At 34.7% G+C, this 23,280-nt stretch overlaps 1 protein-coding gene across 2 annotated transcripts in view; it reads right to left on the bottom strand.

Annotated features, from left to right (window-relative positions):
- Positions 1-23,280, bottom strand: part of EXOC6B (exocyst complex component 6B) — a 676,956-nt gene that overhangs the window by 318,946 nt on the left and 334,730 nt on the right. For both annotated transcript variants that reach the window (XM_003922614.4, XM_010333467.3), the window contains 5 exons: positions 13,806-13,877; positions 12,130-12,227; positions 9,959-10,064; positions 8,907-9,016; positions 5,901-6,012 (listed from right to left, as the gene is read on the bottom strand). In XM_003922614.4, the coding sequence (XP_003922663.1) occupies positions 5,901-6,012; positions 8,907-9,016; positions 9,959-10,064; positions 12,130-12,227; positions 13,806-13,877 (498 nt within the window). The remainder of the gene's footprint in view (positions 1-5,900; positions 6,013-8,906; positions 9,017-9,958; positions 10,065-12,129; positions 12,228-13,805; positions 13,878-23,280) is intronic.

The raw sequence follows: 23,280 nt of genomic DNA, 5'->3' as shown, positions 1-23,280 counted from the left end.
CATGCTGGCTAGTTTCACTTTAATTCACATCCACTATTCACGAATGGGCACGTAATGCTACCACATAATCACATTATCTGGCATAAATCAATTCTTTATTTTCCACACCCCCAGAGGACTACATCACACCTTCTTTCTCCTTCAACTCCTATGCTTGCTCTCTCATCTGCACGTTTAGTGAAGACCCTGCATTCGCCAGGAAAACTGAACATTTGGAGCCAGCCAAACACTTTCCCAAATACTACCATCTGCTTTCACACACTCTGATTCTTATCTGTTACCCAGAGGTGAACTTGACACTATCTAATGGTAATCCCTTTAATTGTGCATTCTATCTTAAACTCTTTTACTCAAGGACATTGCACCAGAGATTTCTTCCCCTCTCCTACATCATCCTTTATCTATCTATCTATCTATCTATCTATCTATCTATCTATCTCGATACTGTATCATTTCCACAATAAATAACAGGCTGCTATTTGTCCTATTAAAACGTAAGACCAAAAAAAACCTGTCTTAATCCACTTCTCCTGCTAGCTATCACACGATTTCTTTGTTTCCCTTGGTAACAAAATTCCTTGAAAAAGCTGTCTTATATTTGCTGTCTCCAATTCTTCTCTTCCCATTCATTAATTTTTTTATTTTACTCTTTATTTTAGGATTGTTTTGTATTTATATTTACAAAAAAGTTGCAGAGTTCCCATATACTCCTCACCCAGCTTCCCTTATTGTTAACATCTTACATTACTATAGTACATTTGCCACAACTGAGAAACCAACACAAGTGCATTACTAATTGAATGCTGTACTTTATTCAGATGTCACTAGTTTTTCCTAAGTGTTCTTTATCTGTTTCCGGATTCCATCTGAGATATCACATTACATTTAGTTGTCATGTCTTCTTAGCCTCTGGTCTGTGATAGTTTATCAGATTTTCCTTCTTTTTGATTACACTGACAGTTGTAAGGAGTACTATTCAAGGATGTTATAGCATGTCTTTCAATTTGGGTTTAATATTTTCCCATGATTAGACGGAGCTCATGGGTTTAGGGAGGGATAACACAGAGGCAAAGTGCCCTCTCCTCAAATCATATGAAAGGTACATAATATCAACATAATATATCACTGATGATGTTAACCTTGAACACTTGAGCGAGGCAGCGTCTGCCAAGTTTCTTCACTGTAAAGTTACTTTTTCCTCGTTCTACCCTCTACTCTTTTTTTTTTTAAGATGGAGCTTTGCTCTGTCACCATGCTGGAATGCAGTGGCATGATCTCAGCTCACAGCAACCTCAGACTCCCTGGTTCAAACAATTCTCCTGCCTCAGCCTCCAGAGTAGCTGGGATAACAGGTGCATGCCACTACACCCAGCTAATTTTTGTATTTTAGTAGAGACGGGATTTCACCATGCTGGCCAGGCTGGTCTCCATCTCCTGACCTCATGATCTGCCCACCTTAGCCTAGCAAAGTGCTGGGATTACAGGCGTGAGCCACCATGCCAGGCCTACCCCCTACTTTTTGGAAGCAAGTCACTAAGCACAATTCACACTCACCGGTAGTGGCAACAATATCTATATTAGTTATTTGAAATTCCTCTCTGCAGGAGCCATTCTTTTTAAAACCTAGTCAATCAGGAGTTTTCAACCACCATTTTATTAAAAGTGCTCTTATCAAGGTCACTAACTTACTCCAAATTGCTAAATACAATGGTAATTCTTCACCTTCTTCTTATCAGTCAGCAGTATGTGTCGTAATTGATCACTCTCTCATTCTTTATATACTTTATACACTCCCGTTTTTGTTTTGTTTTGTTTTTTCCTACTTCTCTGGTGGCTCCTTCCCAAGCTCCTTTGTTGGTTACTCTTTTCTCCTGGTTTCTTAATATTAAAGTACCCAAAAGTTCAATTCTTCTTCCTCTTTTCTCTCCCATCTTTATTCATTTCCTCAGTGATAGTATCCAGTTGCATGATTAAAAATATTTATATTCTCCCAAATTGTTATCTCCTGGCCAAACCTCACTCCCAAGCTCCAAATTCATATACACAACTGCTTACTCAACATCTCAACTTATATGTCTAATAAACACTATAAATTTAATACGTCCGAAATCAAATTCCCAATGTTCTCTCACTGCAGATTTAGCTCTGCCTAAAGTTTTTGCTATTTTAGTTCATGGTACATACAGCCTTCTGGTTTCTCAAGTCTAAAAATCCTGGAGTTACCTTCAGCTCTTCACTTTTTCTCTTCCTTTATATCCAATCATCAGGAAAGCATGCTAGCTCTACACTTAAAACTTTATCACTGTCCATAGCTACCACCCAGTCTTACTAGATTTTTGTCATAATCCCCTAACTGGTCTCCTTGTTGCCACCCTACAGTTTATTCTCACTACCACGGGTCAAGGTGATCCTTTCAAAATTTAAGTCAGATCGTGTCATTAAATAAAACCCTACAATAGCTCCTCATTTCACACAAAATAAAAGCAAAAGGCTTTACAATGGCCTACCATGAATGCTTGATACCTCTCTAATCTAACCCATCGCTTTTCTTTCCCTTGTTCACTCCACTCCAGCTACCCAAGCCTCCTATTCTGCCCTGTACTTGCCAAGAACTTTCCTACTTTCAGGCCTTTGCTCTGGCTCTAATCTCTGCCTAAAACGCTTTTCTTCCTGCAATAATAACTCACCCTCAAGATGCTACTATAAAAATAAGACCAACCTAGAACATCTACCAGAATCCTGATTTCCTTAACCCAGGTGCTTCTTCTTTCTTAGAATACACTACCTTAAATCATACTACAAAATTTACTTATTTTGTTTATTATTTATTATCTGTTTTCTCCCATAGAATGTAAGCAAAGATCTTTATTGTTGTTGTTGTTCACTGATTTATCCTAAGGGCATGGAATCAGTGCCTAATAGCACATACTTTAAAAATTGTAAAGGTAATAAACAAATTATCTTATAGAACATCTTGTTCTAATTTTTTACTTTTCTTAAAAAAACTCCATTTCTGAATTAGTATTCATCAGTGCTTGACTGCTTAGACATCTTAATAATAACAGGTAATATGCATAGGGTATTTGCTATATACCAGACACACTAAGTACTTTACACGCTCATTTAATCTTCACAACATTTCTGTGAAATACATGCTATCATTGTCCCCATTTTACATAGAAAGGCAAGCAACTTGTCCAAGGGCACAGCTATCAAGAGGGCCAGAATTGAAACCCAGGCATCATGCATTAGAACATACAATCTTAACCAATACTCAATTGCATTTTTCACAGATCTTATGAGGCACCCCTAGGAAATAACCATTCTCATTAAATAAATAATGAACAGTCACATAAAGTTTGAAAGCGAAAGGCATTCATGTTCTAGTGGTGCTAAAACTGAAAGGTAATGTTGAATTGGCTTAACATGGGGAAACAAAGAAGCCATGAGGAAAAAGGAGAGAGCATATGCATAGAAAAAGAAAAGACGCGACTGTGTAACCCCAAAACACAGTAAACAATGTGTAAACCCACAAGACAGGCAGACAGACAGACATTAGTTTATAGGAACTCTCAAGTCCTAAGAGAATCATCTGACATCCTGAAATAGGATTCTGTAAGTTTTGTGGGCTTATCATAATTCTATTATTTGAGTGGATTTCTGCTATCTAACATAAAACCATCTCTAACTAGAACAATATCCATGTTACTATGGACTGCTTACAAAAATCTCAATTTTTGTTAGGATGAAATAAATCAATATGGAAGGCAGTACAACACAGTAGAAGTGAATAGGTTTGGGAGAAAAAAATTAGATGTATGTCTCATTTCTACCATGTTTGCTAGCTGTATGACCTCAGGCAATCTCCTTGGACTTTAATTGGACTGTCTATAAAATGGGAATAATAACACATGCCCAGCCTGCTTCAAATGTTACTGTACTAAGCGAAATAAAATTTGCAAGTGGGCTTTGAAGAATATAAACTGCTCCACAAATATTACCTATTATGATGATGATTCCAGAAGTGAACTCACTTTAGTTACTCATAAAGAAGGATGTCTTCTCTTTCCAAAGGTAGGTAGTATAATTATTCAAACTGTGTCTGGTTGGTAATAAAAAACAAATCACTTTATGTGTATGTGTCTATATATGTACACACCACCATAATAACCAAAATAAATAAAAGTGTATGAATGTTTCTGTATTCACATGCAAAGATATTGAAAGTATAATTCCTTAAAAATACCCAATGAATAAGGAAGGAATAACATTTAGTATTCAATGAAATGGTGCCAAGAATTACATGGTTCTTCCTTGATAATCTCCTACTGATTCTTCCTATTATTACCTGACCTGTACAGTGTTTCCTGAAACCCAAGCTGAGAAGTTAAGCCTTTCTCTTAAAATGTCACAGTAAACCAACGGCACAGCCAGAACTGAACCCAAGATTCTTCTGAGGTCAAAGCTATTTCTATCAGACCATGTTCTTGCTATGCTACTTGTTATAACATTGTTTTTAAGAGAGTGCTGAATTGAATGACATAAAAACAGTTACGTGAAGAATTACAATGAAGAGATAGTTCACAAAATAAGTAATAAACTTCCTGTTCAGAAAAAGAAAACACTATAATCTAACACAAGCAGGACTTCCTAATTTTCACTCCAACTTTCCTTTTCTGTAACCTTCTTGATTATAAAGGAAGTTAGCTATTTTTCAGATACATAAAGGCGAATACCTAATATTTCTGCACCAGGCAATAGAAAAGAAGCTCTGTAAAATGAGGGAATTATCCCAAATAAAGTCCAAGGTAATTTTCAATTGAAAGAAAAGTTTGCTATAAGTAGAAATTAATCACTTCCAATGTCCCATCTTATAATATTTTTTTAAATCTTAATTAGGAGAAAAAGAAAAATAACTCCAAAATCAGAAGTAAATGCTCACCTGGCTTCCAGCTGTCTTTACCTATAGGTCAGTATCATTAACCTTTTGCTGAATTTCACCATCATCGTTGACGTGTACATTTTAAATGTCCATTTTTCCTAGAGTAACTGACTTCCAAACTGCACCACCTCTATAGGTAAAACAGATGGCCAACAGCCTTTCCCTTTTCTTATGAAAAAATTCTTCTAAACTCCTCTCACTTTAGGCACTATAACGTCCAATGAATAACAGATTGAGGCTATTATGCAATCTTAAGTTTCCAAGAGAGAGAACTTCACATCTTTCTAAATTTTAGCACTACACACCAATAGACCAAATTTCATTTGCCAAGGTACTGCATTCAATATATGTAAAATATCCCTCCTCTCTTTATGAGATTACGTAAGCCTCTATAGAAATGTGACTGTTGCCTTTCTTGCAGATTTCCTTGATCCCAAATATCTAGTCCTTTTGCAAACAGATTACAAGCTGATAAAGAGTAATTTACCTTTCATACACGAGATATCTCAAAAATAAAGGCTGAGTCTGACACTAACCAAGAACTATGATTGTAATATTCTTGACATCAATAACTGATGCAAGCAAAATGTGATTTCACATTCTGCGTTTGTACATGCACTGCTATTCATTTGATTGGAACCTGATGCTCACTACATTCTAAAAACATATACATTTTCATATAATCAATGGCAAGTAAGAGAAATCTATCCTAACAACTTCAGAAAGAAAAAAAAAGTTTAGTAAAAACAATGAAATTAATAAAATGAATTTTTTAGAAAAAATCAATTTCTCAAAGGTGACCAAAGAAAAGAACAAGGGATTTCATTTTCTACTTTCACCATTAGAGGCCTATGAGGATGAGCATGTAGGAAGTTATAATGAATTCAGACATAAGGCCCAGAGCTTAGGACATCTGTCCATATATTGGCTTGGCTGCCTTCATTAGGAGCAGGTTTACCTCAGTAAGCCCAATATTCTTCCTTTTAATGACATTCTGCAGAGAGTTGCTCAGAGTCCTGGTTAGCAAAAGGTTTGTTGATTTACGAATCATGTCATCAACTTCAGTTGAGCTGAAAAAGAAGCACTAAGAGTCAGTCATAGCAGGTAGCAGAATTATTTAGGCAAACAGGGTGCCAGTGGTACTTGTGGCAATTAAAAAAAAAAAAAGCAGCAAGAAATATTTATTTTAAGTTAGAAAAAGTACTATAAAAAACTCTCCTAGCTCTTGTTGGCTAAAAAAAATACAGTTTGCCTTCATTTTTGAAAACTGGTTTTCTGTCTATAGAATTCTGGTTATTTTTTTTTTCTTTGAGTACTTTAAGAATGTCACTCCATTTTCTCTGACTTGCATAGTTTCAGAAAAGAAGTCTATTATAATTCTTATCATTACACTATCATTTAATTTTTATTTCTGGGAATGCCTTCTAAACATTCTCTTTACCTTTAATTTTCACCAGTTTGAATATGATGTCTTTAAATATTTTTGTTTGTTTCTTGTTGTTGCTATTATTTATCTGAATTGGGGTTCTCAAAATCTTGAATTTCTTGTTTGCTGCCTTTCATTGTTTTTTGGAATATTCTCAGCCACCATCTTTTAAAGTCTTTCTTCTTGCCAGTTCTCTCAGTCTTCTCCTACTTACATCATCTGAAATTGCCCTATAGATCTTGGGCACTTTGTTCTATTTGTTTCATTTTTTCTTCTGGGTTCTATATTGTCAGGCTAGCTCACAGTACACTATTAACAATACATTAAGACTTCAGTTGTTTTTGTCGTTTTTACATGTATGGCAGTTACACTTTTCCGATTCTGCCACAAGTGTGGGACTGTCTCCTGAGAGAGACCAGTCTCATCTTGGTTTTCAGGCTACTTAGTTTCCTGGTAACTACACCTCTCTGATGAGTTCCAGAAAAGTTTTAATTTCATAGCTTGTCTGTCCTGTTCCCCCCTACGTTGTTAGATACAGAAACAGAAGTATTTCATAGTAATTTGTTTTTTAAAATGCTGTGTGTGTGCATGAATTCACTTGGAAGCAAGATTAAAAGAAAAAAGCCATATAAGAAATGTAGAGTTTGGGGTCATTTACATTGTTCCTCTTTGAGCTGTTCTTTATCTCCTGAATTCTTTACAAACATCTAATTTTATTAACATAATGTGAAAGAGGAACTCTCATATATGTATGTGTATATATTTCATTTTTTTAAGTTGAGTATCAATGCTAGAACATTATTTTACCATAGAAATGCCATTTATTTGCTATTTTTAAAAATCTTTCAAAAAGAAAGTTTTGCATATTCAGAACTCATGCAATTACAAATTTTGTCAATATTTATCATGTTCTTCAGCCTCTTCTGTCTAGTGTAAAGGAGAAAATTAAGAGAATTATTCTTAAAGCTGCATTAAAATCTGAATGCAGCAATTTATCTTGTTTTGAGAGCCTGCATTTAAAAGATATAATTGTTTTTATACAAATTGTCTCGTGTTCCATGTTAACCTCCACTACAAAACAGATATGTCTGACAAAGCAATCTCTGTCACTCCAGGTTATAAGGTAAGCATATGCTAGGATATAAGATAAATGCCAACTGAAGGATAAAAGGCATACAGCTTTTTCTAAAATCCGCCTGAGTTGAATGCTTTATTTTAATTTTAAATGTGAAAAATATCGAAGGAAGTTTTCAGGCAAAAATTTAACATATTCAGGCAAGAAAAAGGCATCTGACATTATCCTGTTACTAATATTATTCCTTTGCTATATTACCTTTCCACCAAAAGAAGATAGAAAAAGTAATTTTGCAATGAACTTATAATGATTCATCTGCAATAATACACCTAACATACCCTACAGACAATTATCTGACATAAGGTCTCATATTAAGTAGGGACCAGGAGGGTGGGGGATGAAAATCCAGGGTAAAAAAGTTTTGGTTTGTAACTTCAAAAGACAAATCTCATTTTCAAGAGACTATTTCTGTGAAAACAATTACATTTTCAGAAAAAAAGGACAAATTAATTGTACAAACCTCGTGTTTCATTTATTTTCTTAGTAAGAATAGTTAACAAAGAAGTGGCTCAAACTATTTCCCAACTATTTTTCTTTTCAGAATAGCCTGGCATACCATGCTTTCCATTCATTTCATACATACACTCATTAAAAAAAAATTCTGAGCTGGGTACAGGGGATATTGTGCTGAACAAAGATAAAATGTTTCCATCCTGCAAAAGGAATTTTCTAACAATCTCATTTGTGTTTGGCTTGGCTTCTATGTTTTGCCAGCACTTAACATTAATTGCTCAGCTTCCTAATCAGACTAGGTACTCCTTGAAGACAGAGACCACATTTTCAGCATCTTAATTATTTCTATACCAAGCAGCTTCTGACACATAATATATTAGCCAAAATGTATGATGAATAAACCAATACATGAAAAAAGAAACAAAGGAAGCTACACTTTAGCATGTACAGAAACACATATACAAGAGCAGTAATGTTTCCAAAGGGTTTTATCTGATACTCCCCTTCTGGCCTTAACATTTCATTAAGTAGAATGTTAAAATTAGCATTTTTTGTATATATTTTTTCTTTAAAGATGGGGGTTATGTTATCTTGAACTACTAGACTAAAGCAATCCTCCTGCCTCAGCCTCCCAAAGTGATGGGATTACAGGAATGAGCCACTGCATCCAGCCTATGATTTTCTAGTGAATTCTCATTAATAGAACATGTTAAAATGCAACTCTATAAAGAAAGTCAAGAATAAGATGGGTAATATAAACTTTTTTAATTATTCAAGTTACCAATCTTCTCTTTCATCACGACTATATAAATATAGCAGTGCTATGCAGTAAAGAGCTAATTATTAAGATTTCCAAAATCAGAGCTGATGGGAATATCAAACGTTTTTCAGAATATCTAAATATATGGAGTCACAGTCTTAGTATTGGTTGCATTTCTACTACATCATACCTTAGATGAAGATCTTCCGAAAACTTCAGACAAGCGTAGATAAATTCTTTAATTTGGTTGTAAACTTTTGGCACAAATTCAGAGAAAGGAAACTTTTTTGGAAATGGCTGCTGTAAATGCAAGAAGTAATGAAATCAAATCACAAACCAACAAACATTGAAGATATTTATAAATTATTTAGGTTGCAAAAAGAACATTATTCCACGTTGTAAATTGTTTCCTTAACAACCTCAAATATAAGAAAATATCTCCCAAAGCTTTCTGATATTAAAAAGACATAAATTTAAATAAAACAATAATTCAAATTTCCTTCATCATGGAAAGAGATAAACAAATTGTGTTACATACTCAGCAATAAAAGGGAATCAACCATGATATATGCAACAACTTGGATGAATCTCAAAAGCATTATGTTATATCAAAGAAGTCAGTCTCAAGAAATTATACACTATACAATTCCATTTATATGGCATTCTAAAAAAGGTAAAAGTAGATATACAGAGTCCAGGTTGCTGGTGTCCCAGGGCTGGATTAAGGGAGGAGTATTATAAAGGGGCATCATTAAAGAATTTTTTTTTTTGTATAATAGAGCTGTTTGGTAACAATATTGTCATAATGGATACACAACTAAATGAATTGTCAAAATCAACAGAATTATATACAACGAAGGGTAAATTTTATGTTGTGGGGGAAAATTACTCTAAATTATAATAAAAACAAGAATTTCAAAGTGTAAACTGAATTAGAACATCTGCAGCAATCCTCCAAACACTTCAGAGGTGATAGCCATCTGCTGATTCCCAAATCAGGAAATTCTGGTCTTCCCCAAAAAGAGTCCTTCATTGTCAGAAAGGTGATTAAAGTAAAGAAAAAAAAAGAATGAAAGAAAAAGAAAAGTAAAAGAAAGAAAAAGGAAAAAAGAATCCTTTGAAAGTGTTTTAGAGATCTAACTCACTGAATTGAAGGTAATGCTTTCAATGAAACTGATCCAATGAAAGCTGTTAAGAGGATGCCAAAACAACCAAAGAAGTTTATTTTAAAGTATTCCTTACCTTTTCCAGTTCTGTATCTTGAAATGGGAATTGTCCTACTACCTTTTTGTACACCTCTTCACTTGTTACTGGAATAGGACTGTAGTTGTCAGAATCAAGTATGTTTCTACAAATGGAAGGATAGACAAAGAGAAGGGAAGGATAAACAGACGGAAGGGGAGAGGAGTGGAGGAGAGAGGGAACTGGGTTAATCACAAATACTTTTCTGATGAACTCTCATCTTAATATATATACTACAACCCAAAATGAACATTTCCCAGTCCCTATTATATTCCTTCCACAATACAGGTATTTGGCTTTAGATTTAAAGAAGACAAAAAGAAAACTATACTCTGAAACAAATGGACCACAATTGTAAACATGATCTCTTAGGATTTGAGATTTACAAATAGGTCAGAACATTTTAATGTAAGTGAGAAGTAAACAACAAAAGAATGTATGCTCTAGAAAAGACAAAGAGAATTTTCTGCTTGGTTTAATATGACATATGAACATATATTTGTATTATTATTATTAGAGACAGGGTCTTGCTCTGTCACCCAGGCTGGATTGCAGTGGCATGATCATAGCTCACTGTAACCTCAAACTCTGGGGCTCAAGCAATCCTCCCACCACAGCCTCCCAAGTAGCTGAAACTACAGTTGCTCGCCACCATACCAGGCTAATTGTTTAACTTTTTGTAGAGATGGAATCTTGCTATGTTACCCAGGATGGTCTCAAACTCCTGGCCTCAAGGGATCTTCCCACTTTGGCTCCCAAAGTACTGGGATTACAGACATGAGCCACTGCCCCTGGCCCACTGATAAGTTTTTTTAAATCATGTTCTATTCCAACTTTTGAAATTTACAAATAGAGTAACTTCAATAATAAATTCAAACTATTTTCATTTACTTCACCTATTGCTCTATATCAATGACATTTTTTTTAAATCTGTAGGTTCTCTCTCCTTAAATAAACTGGGCATTCTCTAGTAGTAGGGACCATACTACTAAAATCAAAACAGAGGAGTCATTGAAGGCATCAGATAAGAGTCTCTAAGACTATGGACATATCATGTTATTCATTTTCAAGCATCTTGTAGAGATAATACTCCCTTAAATACAATTATGCCATCATCTAAATCTAGGTTTTAGAAATATAAATATTTATATTAATATACAGATAAATTGGACTATGTGATGATCAGAGATATGTTCACAAACCATGAAGACTAAGAGTAAAGGAAAAAAGTAAGATCTTAAAGCTGTAAGAGTTTGAAAACAGGGCAAACTGATCAGGAAAAGGGGTCCTGAAATAGGCAGGATAATCACTTAAAGTAAAGCAGGAAAGGTTAAAAAAGAGAAGAAACTCAAATGAGTTAACATGGGTTATATGCTAAGAGCACAGTCCGAGGAGACATCTGTGAGATATGTGACAGAATAACTTTCTTATTATTATTGCATGTTGCAATAACTACTTAAATAACAGGCTTCAAACACTCGGCTGTAACAGGCCCCTTCACTGTGTGTACAGAGGGGAGATGATGAGGAACAACATGAGTGAGTCATCAAAACCGATTTTCCAAAAGCCTAAATCAGCCGTCCCTAAACTATGGGTCTGCGGGCCGCATGCAGCCCCCTGAGGCCATTCATCCAGCCCCCTGCCGCACTTCAGGAAGGGGCACCTCTTTCACTGGTGGTCAGTGAGAGGAGCACAGTATGTGGCGGCCCTCCAACGGTTTGAGGGACAGTTAACTGGCCCCCTGTGTAAAAAGTTTGGGACACCTGGCCTGAATTATTCCTAAGTGCTCAAATGCTATTCACTATAACTGTGTTGTACTAGACATGAACCTCAAAGTGAAAACCAAATAACAGGATAATGTGACACCAAGATGATCTGAATGATAAACCAAGGAATCTGACACTTATCCAAGGAAACAAAAAGGCAAAATAGGGTTTGGCGACTTCCCACTGCAGTACACACTAATACACTGAGCCTGGATATCTTGGAAACATCATTCTGAATATTCTCACAGTTTATTTGAATTCTGGATAATAACCTAGAGTAGCTACAAAATATAAGCAACCTATACTTGCTGCCTATTACATCTGAAAACCTTTATGCATAAATACATGTGTGTATACTAATGCACATGAACATACACACACATATGACTATAAATCATTTCTCACCTGAAAATACCTGCCCACTTCTTTAGCAGAGTCTCACTATATTGGTCTCTGATTTCTAACAGCATGTCAAAAAGCTGATTTACAGGGAAACCATATACCTGAAACAAAATAAGAAAATAACTTCATTTTCTAAGGAGATTTTTTTTTAAGAAAATAAGGGATAAAGTACTGAAAAAAATTACATTCTTTGGACAGCAAATTAAATAAAACCAGAATGTTAGAATCTTTCATTCACACCAATTCAATATCTAGCATTTATCTCTCACAATTTAAATAATACCTACCAAAATGTTTAAGCCAGTGAGAAAAAGAGGAAAATTAAAATCAATATATAAAGGGTATACTGTCAGCTAAGTCCTCCCTACAACCCTTCCTGTAAGTCCTACTACCTATAGTAAGAGTTCACAGAAGGAAAAGTAAAAATGCTTTGAATCTCATCCACTTCTAATGCGAGTCTATTGGATACAACATGTGGTTCAAATCAACAATTATTATTCAAGATGGTAGTTAAAAGAAACTGCAGACCGGGTGCGGTGGCTCACACCTGTAATCCCAGCACTTTGGGAGGCCAAGGCAGGTGGATCACCTGAGGTCAGGAGTTGGAGACGAGCCTGGCCAAAATGGTGAAACCCCATCTCAGGATGCTGAGTCAGGAGAATCACTTGAACCCAAGAGGTGGAGGTTGCAGTGAGCCGAGATTGCGCCATTGCACACCAGCACTCCAGCCTGGGTGACAGAGTAAGACTGCATCTCAAAAAAAAAAAAATCAACAAAAAACAAAACACTGCAGACTAACTCAGGTGCCATACATGAATTAAGAACATTTTGAAAAACTAATATAGTCAGTAATTTAATTAATTGATTTGATGTGAGAGAAAAAAAGAGGCAGTAACTACATATGAAACACAATGGCTCGGGGTAAAGCCCAGGAAATGCTATAAAGAGATAAAAAGACCTAGTTCCTAGGAAAATAATAAACCCAACCTAAAACTACAAGGTAACTTATCCAAGCTTAATGTGGATTTTTTTTTTCTGTTTTGTTTTTTTAAAATGGAGTTTCACTCTGTCGCCCAGGCTAGACTGCCATGGCACTATCTCAGCTCACTGTAACTTCTACCTCCAAGGTTCAAGCAATTCTCCTGCCTCAGCCTCCCAAGTAGCTGGCATTATAGGTGCCCACCCCACACCCACCTAATCTTTGCATTTTGAGTAAAAACAGGGTTTCACCATGTTCCCTGCTAGTCTCAAACTCCTGACCTCAAGTGATCCGCCCACCTCGGCCTCCCAAAGTGCTGAGATTACAGGTGTGAGTAACTGTGCCTAGCCAGAATTTTTTTTTCTTTGTGACAGGGTCCCTATCACCCATGCAAGAGTGCAGTGACAAGATCATAGCTCACCACAGGCTTGAACTCCTATGCTCAAGCAATTATCTCGCCTCCCCACCCTCTCTGCCCAAGTGGCTGGGACTACAGGAATGTGCTACCACTTTTTGTAGAGATGAGGTCTCACTATGTTTCTGAGGCTAGTCTTGAACTCCTGGACTCAAGCAATTATCCTACCTCAGGCTTCCAAAGAGCTGGGATTACAGGCAAAAGCCACCAAACCCAGTCAAGAAAAAGATTTAGAGCCAATGAAACATTAATCTAGATAAGCATATGTAAACAGAAGTCTCATACCTGAAGTGTGTCAGCAAAAAGCACAATGAGGTTCTTCAAATCTAACACAAGGTTTGGATCAGAGCAGTAAGACTGAAGCAAACAAAAGACAAAAGTGAAAAAGCATATTAGTAAAAATGCAATTAATTTTTTATTTATTTAATTGTTTAATGCTTTACCTGGCAAATTCTTTACCTGGTAAATTCTTTCCCTAGATAGAATTAAACACTTTCCCGGTATAAGGTAACACCAGATTCAGCCAGGGAACAGCTGAATACAGCAAGTTCAATAACCGTGATTTATATTTTTAAAACCTGGGTATCAAAAAACACACTTGTAAATAACTCTTTGGTTAAAGAAGAAAACAAAATTGACCCATTTTAAAATGCACAAGCATAAACTACTTCATATCAAAAACTATGGTATGTGGCTAAACCCATTTTCAAAATAAATTTATATCCCTTTATGTAAACATTACAAAACACAAAAGATTGAAAATAAAGTACTCACTGATCTCATGAAACTATGAGGGAAAGCCAAATGAACCATAAGTAAATGAGAGAATAAAATTAATTAAATTAAAAACAGAAATTAATGAAATAAAAAAGGATATGGAAGATTTGATTAATTGAACCAAAGATCAAGTTAAAAATAAAATCAATAAATTAAAGAAAACTGATTAGACAATAGAGAAAATAATGCTAAACAATATAACAAATACAAAACAGAAAATAAGCACAGAGCAAAATAGAAATTATAAATAAAGTCCATGTGTAACCTCCTATCAACAAATTAGAAAAGTTAACTGACATGGAATATAATTTATGTGGGCAGGATACAAAGATGTGTATGTCATTATTGCAAAAGTTCATTGCTTTTGATATTCAAATTATTTATAATTTTTGTTACTTGCTCTCTCATTGATCTCTCAAGTCTTCAAAGAGGTGTTTTGAATTCTCCCTTAATTATGCTGCTTTTCCATTTCTCTTCATATTACTAACAGTTTTTGTTTTAAATGTATTGATGCTTCCTTACAAAAGGGCTATTATCTTTTCACTAAGTTTAAACTAACATCAGTATGAAATACGCCTCTCCTATCCCATTTGAAGATCTTCAACTTCAATTCTATTTTCCTCGTAGAATACCACTACTTCTGCTTCCCCATCTTTACTTTCAACCCTTTCAGCTAATCTTAATTTATGAATATCTCCTACTAAACATAGATAAAATTTTTTAATGCTTTGGCATTTCCTAGTGATATGGTTTGGATATTTGTCCCCTCCAAATCTTACATTAAAATGTGATATCCAGTGTTAAAGGTGGCACCTAGTGGGAGGTGTTTGGGTTTTGAAGGTGGATCTCTCATGAATAGCCCAGTGCCCCCCTGAGGTAATGAGTTCATGTTGGAGCTAGTTGTTTAAAAAGCTTGGCAAACTCACCCCTTGCCCTCACTCCCTCTCTCACAATGTGACACACTAACTCCCCTTTAAGGCCTTCTGCCATGACTGTAAGCTTCCTGAGACTCTCACCAGAAGCAGATGATGGCACTATACTTCATGTATAGCTTGAAGAACCTTGAGCAAAATAAACCCCTTTTCTTTATAAATTACACTCATCTAAAGTATTCCTTTATAGCAACACAAATGGATTGATAAACCTGGGATTACTGACACTTATGAACCTACTCATGCCACTTTTCAGTATGCTTTAAAAAATTTCCTTTAGTGTTTTTATTTAATCAGCTCTTTTTAATTATCTTTTTATGGTTAATAAATTATATCCCTTTTGCCATTATTTACTTGAAGTAAAATTTGGAGTCATCATTTAAAAAAAAAAAAAAAAAACCTTTTTTTGGACAGGGTTTCACTCTGTCACCAAGGCTAGAGTACAGTGACAAGATCACAGCTCACTGCAGCCTCGACCCCCTGGGTTCAGGCAATCCTCCCACCTCAGGCCCCGCCAAGTAGCTGGGACTATAGATGCATGCCACCACAACTGGCTTTTTTTTTTTTTTTTTTTTTTTTTGGTAGAGATGGAGTTTCATCAAGTTGCCCAAGCTGATCTCAAACTATGGGGCTTAAGCAATCCACCTGCCTTGGTCTCCCAAAGCACCGAAATTACAAGCATAAGCCAGGACACTTGGCCCAAAATAACAATTAAACATTATGTCTCTCCTTCTGTAGGAATTAATAGCATTTGTTACAAATAATAATCAATTATTTAGATGATTTACCTATGAATTGTACTGATTTTTGGCATACATTTTATTTAATCCTATCTCATCTTACATTTTGGATTTTGTTTTTAGTTTTTGAAGAATAAGACGTTTTTAAAGATAGGATGGGTAAAGAAACTGGGCATGGTGGCTCATACCTGTAATCCCAGCACTGTGGGAGGCCAAGGCCAGCAGATCACCTGAGGTCAGGAACTCCAGGCTAGCCTGGCCATAATGGCAAAATCTTGTCCCCACGAAAAATACAAAAATTAGCTGGGCATGGTGGTGCATGCCTGTGGTCCCAGTTACTCAGGAGGCTGAGGCACATGAATTGCTTGAGCCTGGGAGGCACAGGTTGCAGTGAGCAGAGACTGCAACACTGCTCTCCACCCCGGGTGACAAAGTGAGACAATGTCTCAAAAATATAAATAAAAATAAATATAAATATAGGATCAGTAAAGAGTAAACTTTGACTCCTCACATGTTTAAAAATGCCTTCAAACTAAAATACAAAATTTCAGATATAAAAAATTGTCTCCTGTCAGTTACCCTGCTTGACACTCAATGTATTCTTTCAACTTTAATAATCTGCTCTTTTTTAACTGCCCTGGAATTTGCCCTTTTTTTATTTTATTACTACAGCACCCTCTTTTGTCATTATATTTCCTTTCTAAATCTCTATTAGATACAATCAAAAGTCTATACCAACTATCCTTGTTTTTTAACTTTTCTTTCCTATTTTCTATCTCTGTGTCTTTGTTCTCTGTATTTTGGGGTATGCATTTGAAATTAGCTTCTTGATCAGCATAATATACAGTCTTATCCACTTAATCTTTTAATTGAATATCTCAATTCTTATCATCATAAGTCTAAGACCTCAACATAGAAGTCTAAGAAGCCAATTTTTATCTTGGATTCATATTATCCTTTGGCTTGCTTCCATCATTTTCCTCCTTCCCAAATTGCTTGAAATTATGAATATAGTATACATAAAGAAAAATAAATATAACCTTTATGTACAAGTTTACAAGTACCAGCATGCCAGAAACTCCCAGATGCTCTAATCACCAATCCATTCCTCCCTACTCAGGAAAACAATATTCTTACTTTTATGATAATCATTTCCATGTGTTTCCTTAGTTTTTATTTGTTTGTATTTTTAATACTTTTTTTTATTTTTTAGGGAAGTTTTAGGTGTACAAGAAAACTTAGTAAAAAAAATCCTCTCCTTTTAGAAAAAAAAAAAAAGAAACTTCGTAGAAAATACAGATAGTTCCCATATATCCCTTCACACATACACCCACACACAGTTTCCCCTGTTATAGTATCTTGTATTACTATGGCATAATTGTTATAATGGATGAGCCAATATCAACATAATATAATTAAACAAAACTCATAGTTTACATTAGGGTTTACTCTATGATATATATTTTATGGTTTTAACATACATAAATTGATATGTTCTACCATTATATTATAGAGAACTGTCTTGCTGTCTCCCAAAACCCCTGTGCTCTACTTATTCATCCCATCCTTCACTCTTCTAAACCCCAGACAGCCAGTGATAATTTTATTGTCTCCATAGTTTTGCCTTTTCCTGATTGTCATACAGTTGGGATCATACAGTATGTAGCATTTTCAGATTGGCTTCTTTCATTTAGCAATATGCATTTAAGTTTCCTCCATGTCTTTTCACGGACTGAGAGCTCATTTCTTTATATCACTGAATAATATTCCAATATATGAATGTACCACAGTTTGTTTCTCCATTCACTCACTGACAAACATGGTTGTTTCCATGTTTTGGTAATTATAAACAAGCTGCTATACACATCTGTATGAAGGTTTTAGTGTGGAAATAAGTTTTCAACTCATTTGGAAAAATTCCTAGACATACACCTACTAGATTATATAGTAAGACTACGTTTAGTTTTATAAAAAACTGTCAAACTGTCTTCAAAGCTGTCTGTACCATTTTCCATTCCCACTAGCAACAAATGAGAATCTCTGATGCTTCACATTCTCTCCAGCATTTGGTGCTATTAGTGTTGTGGATTTCCTTGATGACACAGGATGATCAGCATCTTTTTTTTTTTTTTTTTTTTTTTTTGAGACAGGGTCTCACTCTGTCACTCCAGCTGGACTGCAGTAGTATGACCATGGCTCACTACACCCTCAGGTTCCCGGGATCAAGTGATCCTCCCACTTCAGCCTCCTGAGTAGCTAGGACCACAGGCACATGTCTGGTTAATTTTTAAATGTTTTTTTTTTTAGATGGTATCTTGCTAAGTTGCCCAGGCTGGTTTCAAACTCCTGGAATCAAGTGATCCTCCTGCTTCGGCTTCCCAAAGTGCTGGCATTACAAGCATGAGCCACCATGCCAGGCCTCATTTTCTTGTTTAAACTTAAGAGTTCATTGTATATTTTGAACACCAGTCTTTTATCAGATATGTGATTCAAAAAGATTTCTCTCAGTCTATAGCTAGTCTTTTCATTCTCCTATGGTATCCACCTAAATACTCAGACTTGATATTTTCTCTCTCAACATTATATAAGTGGAAATAAGACATATGCATAATTTTCTTTCTTCCTTCTTTCATTAAACATTATATTTGTGAAAATTCATGAATGCTATTGTATATAGCTATACTTTGGTTATTTTCATGCTCTATAGTATTCAATTTTTGAGTTTAACCCAGATTATCCATTTTACTACTGATGGACATTTAAGTCATTTATCATTTTAAAATCCAACAATGCTAGAAAGATATTCTTGCATGTTTATTATGGTGTATTATGGCAAATTACTGAAGAGAATATAGTTACAGAAAGGTTGATCCACAGGGATATTTAAGTTTATAAGATGTTACACTTTTTCAAAGTGTCTTATCAATTTAAACTTATACCCTTAGTAGTGTATCAGAGTTTCTATTGCTCCATATCTTTATCAACATTAGTACTGTTAATTCTTGCATAATGTTTCCTCATTTGGTTCTAATTTGCATTTTACCAATATACTAAGAAGGCTGAACACCTTTCACATGTTTTCCCAACCAGGTGGATTCCTTTTTTTGTAAAATTTGTACTTTGCTCATTTTTTCTCATGTGAGATGTTGATCTTTATTATAATAATTTGGTAGGAATTCTTCATATATTCTATATTGGTTCATTGCTGGCATATACAAATACCATTTTTTACTATTTGGCATATTTTTCTACTATTTTTTGTGAGGTTTTTCTTACAATTTTAATGGAGTTTGGTGTTTTGTGTTTGAATCTTTTCATTTATGGATAATGCTTTTAGGTTTCAGTTAAGAACTCCTTCCATATTCTGAATCATAAACATAATTTCTCATATTATCTTCTAAAAAATTTATGGTTTTGGCTTTCATATTTTCATATTTTATCCATCTGAAATTTCAATCTTTGGTTTACCCTTTCTTCCATCATGACAGTCAGTTCTCCCACTGCTATTTATTCAAGTCTGTTTTCTACCCACTGACCTTCAATGCTACCTAATATATCCCAAGTACCCATATATGTGTGAGACTGTTTGGAGATCCATTAGCCATCCAATAACAATATCAGAGTATCTTAATATGATTTTTCAATTGTCTTGATATCTGGTAGAAGAAACCCAAATACATTATTTTCAGTCTTAAGGAATCTCTCACTTACTTTTGGCTTTTGTACTAGTTTGAAATTTTATAATTAGGTTGTAAGGTACCCATCTTCCCTATAATAAAACTACTGAAATTATGATTGATACTAAATTAAATCTGTAGGTCAATTTTGAAAGAACTGATATCTTTATAATAATAACTCTTCCAATCAATGAACATGGTATAGCTCTCAATTTTACTTAGGTCTTCTTTACCCCATTTTAATCTCTCAATGATGTTTTAGAATTTCTCCACAGGGGTCTTGACTATCTTGAATATGCTTTTAAGGATTGGTTTTATTAGTTTAAGGAAATTCTCTCCTGCTTCTAATTTATGACAAAAATTTTACCATAAGTTTATTGTGTGTTTTATTAATTGCTTTTCTGTATCTACTGAAATGACTATATATCTTTTGTTTTTTAATCTGCAATTATGTGCATTATATTACCAGACTTTGTAATATTGAACTAAGCTAGCATTTGCTACTAGAAACTCAACCAAATATATTAATGTTTGTAGAAAATGGCTGGATTCTGTTTTCTAATATTTTAAGACATCTTATCTATATGTATAAATAAGCCTGATCTATATTTAAGCATTTACAAGTTCTTATACTACCCTGATCTGGTTTCAATATCAAGATTATATATGCATGATAAGGATTGAGAAAAGAAAAAAAGAGGGGGAAATTAAGATTAACTGGCATTTCCTCACGTCTATTTTCTGAGAGTTTATGTAAGAACAAAACTGAAGATAAAACTGCCTAGAAAGGAGATTTATTTGAGGGAAGAATTTTGACTGTTTTTTTCTTCTACTTCTGGTTCACCCTTAACGTGAAAGGAATAGTCCTTTCCAGCTTATTGGGGGAAGGTCAGCATATTGGACTCTCCATCTCAAATAGGCCCAAGAGACTGTGAAAATCCAAGTTTGAGTTATGAACTCTGGACTAAGAAGGGACCTCAAGAAAAAGGCAGCTTGAGTGTTTAACCTAACTATCTACTCATTTCCCTTGGATTTAGCTGAGTAATTCCTTACTATCCTTACTAAGTACTTTAAGACTTAAATGAATATCTTATATGTTGTATATAAAATGCAGAATTTTCAATTGTTTCCAGCTGAGAGATTGGTATGAATAACCTAGTTTTCTATATTCCTAATATTATAAATATTACTTTGTAAATTTTTATTTTAGGCCATAATTGTATTTGCTAAAGAACAGCTATTCTATTTCCTTATTGTTATCTTCCATGTGATATAATTGGTTTTCTTCAAATATTTTATGACTCTTGGTGTTTGTTCATATTTTGTACTAAAGAACTAGGATGATTAGTATGGTCGAATCTTAAAAATACCTGTTCAGTATTATCATATTATCATTAACAATCATATTAGCAGATCTTTCAATATTGAACCATTCCTGAAATGAACTCTCCTTTATGCTAGGCATATTAAATCTTTTTATATATGGCTAAATTTACTAAGTGAGGTAGATTATGTAAGATCTTATGTTTTAAAATCAGCATTGAAATTGTTGTACATATTAATACATGAAATATTGAATCTTTCTAAATATTTTAATTTATACTAATAATCAGAAGAAGTAAAGAGTAATATTAAATAGCCACATATAATGCTACAAAAATATATAAACATTTGACAAATAATGTAGTCACAAAGACACAGTGTTTTTGAGATTTGATCTGATGTTTGGGTTGTTCTTATTTTGTTTTGTTTGTTGGATACTACTAATACAATAAATAGTGTCATGAAATACAGTCAGTATTTGTGGGACCAACACTGTCTCTTAATGTATAAAATGGTTCAGTGAGTAAATCTGTGTAATGCTGAGTTATTTGTCAATAACTTTGTCAAGATATAATTCTCATACCATACAACTCACCCATTAAAGTATATAATTCAACAGTTTTTAGTTGTTTGTATATTCACAGATATCTGCAGACATTATCACAGTCAAGCTTAGGAAATTTTCTTTACTTTAAAATGAAACCTATGTAACAAACCTATACATCCTGCACATGTGGCCCAGAACTAAAAATAAAATTAAAAAAATAATAAAGTAAGATGAAACTCCATACATACCCTTTAGCTATCACCTCTTTAATTCGTAAGCAACCACTAATCTACTTTTTGCCTCTACAGATCAATGCTGAACTAATGATTTTAAAAAAGAAGGTATTTTGTCATTTATTCTTCAGTTAAAAATATACAACAGATTTACAAAGAAAAACTTCTTTAAGATTAATTTTCTCCACAGATCTACACTTTTTAAAAAGTAAGCACACCTGAAAAGTGTCCTGCTCTTAATAGTATCAAATAAAATTTCATGCTGAAGAAGAGAGAGCACATTTTTCTACTGACAGATTTAGAAATTTGTTACATTCCCAAATGCATCAGGAACACAAAAAAACTTTGCTTTAGAAAAAAAAAAAAGTGCGTGAAATGAATCTGATTTCTAAAGGAAAGATAACTTTTTTCAGGAAACAAAATAAATTGGAGAATTCAGTGAAATGGAGAGATACAAAATAAACAAACACAATCAGAAACTTTTCTCCCACAGAATGACAGTAATACTAGTTAATAATATGATGGGGGGGGGGGAACCTTTCACAAAATATTACCGGCCAAAAAAAAAGATTAAACCATAAAAATAGTACTTTGATGGGAAGTATTATTCCATATTTTACCAAAAGACATGAAAGGCAAATAAACAACCAAAATATATATCTTCTTTGGTGAAAAATACCAGAGCCTGAAATATGTCAATTACTTTATAGATTTGCTGCACAACCAAATTATATTTCAATTTTTAGGTGTGGGTACTAGAGGTGGAAGGGTAGTAATGAAGTGATTTTCAAGTTAACTGGAAGAATAGTAAGGGGATAAATAGCATATTTTTAAAAGAGGATTTAAGAGGATACACATATCCTATAAAAAATTAAGCCAGCCAGGCACGGTGGCTGATCCCTATAACCCCAGCTCTTTGGGAGGCCAAGGCAGGCGGATCACCTAAGGTCAGGAGTTGAAGATAAGCTGGCCAACATGGCGAAACCCCAACTCTACTAAAAATACGAAAAGTTGGCCAGGCGTGGTGGCAGGCACCTGTAATTCCAGCTATTTGAGAGACTGAGGCAGGAGAATTGCTCAAACCCATGAGGTGGAGGTTGCCGTGAGCCAAGATCACACCATTGCACTCCAACCTAGGTGACAGAGAGCAAAACTCTGTCTCAAAAATTAAATAAAAATAAATGAATAAATAAAAATTAAGCCACACAATCAATATCAGATACAATAATTACAACAATGTTGTAATTGATTCAAGAAGAGTGAATTCGCCGGGCGCGGTGGCTCACGCCTGTAATCCCAGCACTGTGGGAGGCCGAGGTGGGTGGATCACGAGGTCAAGAGATCGAGACCATCCTGGTCAACATGATGAAACCCCATCTCTACTAAAAATACAAAAAATTAGCTGGGCATGGTGGTGCGTGCCTGTAATCCCAGCTACTCAGGAGGCTGAGGCAGGAGAATTGCCTGAACCCAGGAGGCAGAGGTTGCGGTGAGCTGAGATCGCGCCATTGCGCTCCAGCCTGGGTAACAA

Source organism: Saimiri boliviensis, chromosome 1 (assembly GCF_048565385.1).
Source record: "Saimiri boliviensis isolate mSaiBol1 chromosome 1, mSaiBol1.pri, whole genome shotgun sequence".
Taxonomy (NCBI): domain Eukaryota; kingdom Metazoa; phylum Chordata; class Mammalia; order Primates; family Cebidae; genus Saimiri; species Saimiri boliviensis.
The sequence above is the reverse complement of the archived record's forward strand: the minus strand, read 5'-3'. Positions and strand labels throughout refer to the sequence as shown.